The sequence below is a fragment of the Mesitornis unicolor genome, unplaced genomic scaffold, assembly GCF_000695765.1.
Source record: "Mesitornis unicolor isolate BGI_N332 unplaced genomic scaffold, ASM69576v1 scaffold27057, whole genome shotgun sequence".
Taxonomy (NCBI): domain Eukaryota; kingdom Metazoa; phylum Chordata; class Aves; order Mesitornithiformes; family Mesitornithidae; genus Mesitornis; species Mesitornis unicolor.
In genome coordinates, this window is record NW_010196307.1 from 15,030 (window position 1) to 19,807 (window position 4,778).

Below are 4,778 nucleotides of genomic sequence, written 5' to 3' on the forward strand. Positions count from 1 at the left end.
GCAGCTCTTCTTACTGAAGCAGGGGACTCGGCTGTGCTGTAACATGTGTGACACCAGGACTGGCCTGGGATCTCTGAAAAGTCTCGTTCAGAGGCAAGAAACAGTGAGAGAGAAGATAAGGAAAAGATGATTGTTGTTCCAGTAAGCGCTCTCCACAACTTTGTGCCAGCCCCAGTCAGTACATCCAAGCCTTGATTTATATGTCTTAAAAGCACTGAGCAGCTCCCAAACCAGGCTGCGTCCCCAGAGAGGACTAGATGGGTTAAGATTAAAATTCCTCAGCAATACTCAGCCCTTTTAGGGAAAGAATAGCAAGGCAGAGTGAGAAAAGACGTACAGTAGCAGACAGACTGACTGACTCCTTTGGCTGCTGAATTAAGTGGAAGTGCATTTTCCCTGGTAATTGCTTTAGAACTGAGTATTTCATCTAACATGAAGGTAAGACAATTGCTTACTTAATTTGTACTGATGAAGTGAATATGGCAAGTGCAATGAAATATTAATTTATATGGAGAAATACTTAGCTGAAAATGTAACTGGCCAGTATTGCAAGATAAGAAAAAAAACCTAATAAACAACAGCACGCACAACAAAGCAGAGGAAAATCAGTGTGATGCTCTCCTTTACTTCTTAAGCTGACTAGTGTAAAGATTGCAGAAAGAACAGCTGCATGAGCTAACAGGAAAAGCAGAAAAGCAAAGTAAGTTTGCTTTTGCTCCTCTCTTTTCAGGTGCTGGGGATTTTTCTGTTGCTGGAAGTTTCAGGCTTCTTTCCCATTTTTTCCAGGTGACTATTTCTTTAGTAAACTACATGCGGAAGACCAAGCATATATAACTTAACAGACTACTTCTGGTGCATGACATGAGGCAAGACTTAAAGGGGTCTCCAGATGTATTTCCTAGGAGAGGCAACACTGTTTGGTGTCAGTGCTGTCACTGCCATCACCCTGCTGATCTCCAGACATGATCTGACCTCTCCCTGTGTTGCAACGTGAAGCTGTTCTTTGAAGATGGTATATAGTTGCACAAAATCGTTGCTAGTCTTCAAGCTAGGTGAATGTATCTGGCTTCTTCTTTCAGAACCCCAGGCTGGGACTGATTTCATTCATAGGCATGAAAATAAAATTGAAGTGGTTTTAGAGGAAGCCTGATCATATCCCTAATTGTTACTGGAGGTCTGGTGTGCTGTTTAGAAAAATTTTGCACTAATGCTTATGGATGGAAATTTCTGATGTTGTTTTTTTTTTAATGCAAAAAATTCTACTGAAGCAGTCGTCCCCCTCCAATTCATTGCCGCTGGAATTCTTTTGGCCCTTGGTCCGAGTGCGACGGCTGTACTCAAAACCAGGTATAGACAGACATGCTTTTTCTGTACTCATGACTTCACAAACATATGCTTTCTCACCAGTAATTAAGGAGCCCTGTATCTTTAAAACCCCACATCAAGTGTCAGACAAAAGCCTCAGCAGAACAAGGATGACCAACAAAGAACTCAGTGGAAATCCTCCAGTCTCTCCTTTATGTTCCCTTTCAAAACTATGATATTAACGTTGTAAAATAATTTGTGAACTTTTTATTTTGGTGATGGTTCCAAAAAGCTCAACTGAACTGTTTGGTAAACTGAGACATTCCTCCACTGTTGCTGGTTTGTACCAATTCTGTCGATTTTTCATTAGAGGAATCATGTCTTGAAAGGAGTCATGAAAAACTTGGTTGCAAAGTATTATCCTCAATTCATTATCAATTCATTATCAATCATCAAATTGATGGTTTTTAGAGTGCAACTCATTGATGTGCAAGACATCTGCTTTTGATTTTCCTTCTTGTTTACTTTGATGTTGCATCAATTAGGGAAGGATTAGTTAAAATTAAAGATGCACTGTGAGACACTTCTTACTCTTTTTAGAAGCAAAAAGTAGCCCACTTGTTGTTAGATTTTATCACCTTCCTTAATGACATCGTTTACTTTTAAGAACTTCAGGAAATTCGTATCAGGCATGATTGGTCCTATTAAAAATGTAAAACAAAACTAGAATTTGTCAGCAGTTTTCTCTTGGTATCAGCTAGAAATTAGATTTTTGAACAAACCAGCCAAGCTTATAGATCAGTCTAAAGACCTTATAAAGAAAATAGTTGTCTTTCTATTAACCTGAGAGTTTGTTACCATATTGTGGTAATACCAAGTGGTAGTATTCTCAGAAAAATAGTGAATGTCTCGAAGTTTTCCTGCTTTGCATTTGGATTTTCTAAGATCTCCCTTGATTTGTGTTCAGATTCGGAGACGGACAGTAGCAGTTTATGGCCAGTATGGGGGAAACCCCTGCTCTGGGGATGCTTTTGAAACAAGACCATGCACCCCCACAAGGGGATGCCCAACAGAGGATGGCTGTGGTGATCGGTTCAGGTGTTTCTCAGGTACTATCGAAAATATTTTTCACCATTTTCAGGTCATAAAGTTAAGAAGATAGCCTTGTTATCTTTGAAATCTAGTAAATCAGCAGTGGCTTTACAGAACCCTTGACCTACCACTAAATTTGATTTAGCAGGATACCCTTTTATTCAGCCTTTACTATGTTTGTTTTCAATTTCAGCTGGAGGGTTGCAAAACTTTGCAGATAATATGCAGTAGCTCTGGTATGGCTCTACATCATTCTTCCTTACTAATTTGCCCCAGATTACAGTTTTTTTCATTACCAGAAGGTAATTAAGGACTGCAACCTTAGATGTGATTGTGTGAAGCTGTTCTAAGCTATATCCAAACATCTTGGAAATCTCCTGGAAACTAATGCTCCCTAAAACAGTGCTAGTATCCAAGCAGCTTCCTTCTTCACAAAAAAAGCACATTAACTCAGTAGGTAATCATTTTTCACAGACAAACATGATAAACATGTTTTGGTGCTACCAGAGAGATAATCACAGTTAATCACAACTGATAGGGTCAAAGGATGAAAGCTCAGGAAATAAATCTATAAGTCAGCTATTTTATTAATATATATCGTAAGCTTTGAATGGCTGTGGTTCCCTCTAGTGTACTACACACTGGCTCTTTATATCTACATTTACTGTTGTTTCACAAGCCCTCCCCGGGCACAGACTGTTCATCAGGGGAGTGAACGAGCTAATTAATATAGGAGATAAGTGGAACTTCTTTGCTTTTAGGTGATTTTTTTTTAAATGAAGAAGCACTTCTCCTTCCCCCTTGACTTTTTGTTCTGATTTAGGTCAGTGCATTAGCAGATCTCTTGTGTGCAATGGAGATCAGGATTGTGAGGAAGATGGTTCAGATGAAGACAGATGTGAAGAGAAGACGACTGCATGTGATATTGACAAAACACCTCCGAATTCAGAACTTACAGGAACAGGGTAATGTTCTGTGCCTGGCTCAGTAGCACTGGTGCCAAATGCATTTACAATTCTGTCGTATTTACAAGCTCTGTCTGTACAGACAGGCTTCCTGGGCCTATGGTAAAATATCCCATATTCAAAAAAGTTCAGTACAATGGTCTCTATCATGTCAGTACAGCCAGGACATACAGGCCCTTTGATCTGAAGCACAGAATAAAGCTTTTTATCTTTCATACCTGCTATTGAAAAACATCTTTTAAAATATAAAATGAAATGTCAACCAGTAACACATAATCATCAGCATGGAAAATATGAGCCAGCAATGCTCATTCTTTTTGTTCGTTGCTGTTGAGTTTAGTACTGTGGTTCCATATGGATTTCTGTTTATACCTCCTATTTGCAACCTAGTAAAATAATTATCTTAAGTTTCTTTAGCATAGTTATATCACTTGGATGAGATAAGATTCAGATATAATAATAATAATAAATTTGAATGGTTGCACTGTTGTTCCTGTGTTGCATTAATTGCTGAAACAGTAAGACTTAATAAAATCTGTTGTGATAGATATGAATGCCATAATGTTAAGAGATATTGATAGGTGTCCTTTTTTGCTGATAAATGAAAAGGAACAATTTTCTTTCTGTATTGTAATATGCTATGCACACTGCAGTTCTGCAGATATGGAAGTCTATTGTCTAATATTCCCTTTTCTTGGGTAAATCAGGATTATGACTTAATCTGCAGATGCAGCATTCAGTTATAATGGCTCTGTAATTTTTGTCTCCTGTAAAATCATTTGCTGCCTGTCTGTCTTAGTGATCTTTCATGTTTTTCTTCTTGTAGCTTTGATGCCATTACTGGTGAGACTCGAGGAAGAGTCATTCACACAAAAAGCTTTGGAGGACAATGCAGAAAGGTCTTCAGTGGTGATGGGAGACAATACTACAGGCTGAGTGAAAGCGTTGTTGCTTATACATTCCAGGTATGTTTCTTTTAAGCACAGCTTTATATTTAGGGTCATGATTGAAACCGGGAGAATAATGCAAAGCTTGTAGGGTCTCTTGGCAGGTATGTTTCTCGAAATGCAGATGAATGACACCTGTTCCCTCTCTGCAGGTGCTTATTATTTTGAAATACAAACTGGTATATATCATGCTAAGATGAAAGGAAAAAAAATTAATTCCTTGGATGTGATTTCTAATTCTTTTACTGGTAGACTGAATGTAAGGCCATCTCCTTAGCATAACTAGTGGCCTGAATTACCCTAAGAAATGTTACGTGCACAAGGCTTTGGGGTGCTTTGTGGAGATCTTCCAGAGATATGCTCTGTTTGAAGTCACTGTCTCAGAGATTTGGTTTGTCTCACATTTATCAAAAGCATGCTAAGCAATCCTTAATTTACCTTACTTCATAAAGTAAATAATTAATATACA

At 38.3% G+C, this 4,778-nt stretch overlaps 1 protein-coding gene across 1 annotated transcript; it reads left to right on the forward strand.

The window, feature by feature from the left end:
* Positions 1-306: 306 nt before the first annotated feature.
* Positions 307-4,327, forward strand: LOC104543755 (complement component C7-like; the record flags this gene model as incomplete). The annotated part of the gene is made up of 6 exons (XM_010188432.1): positions 307-438; positions 731-786; positions 1,272-1,347; positions 2,273-2,414; positions 3,221-3,362; positions 4,189-4,327. Coding segments are annotated over exons 1-6 (561 nt in total), but the record flags the coding sequence as incomplete, so codon positions are not given.
* Between the last annotated feature and the right edge of the window lie 451 nt (positions 4,328-4,778).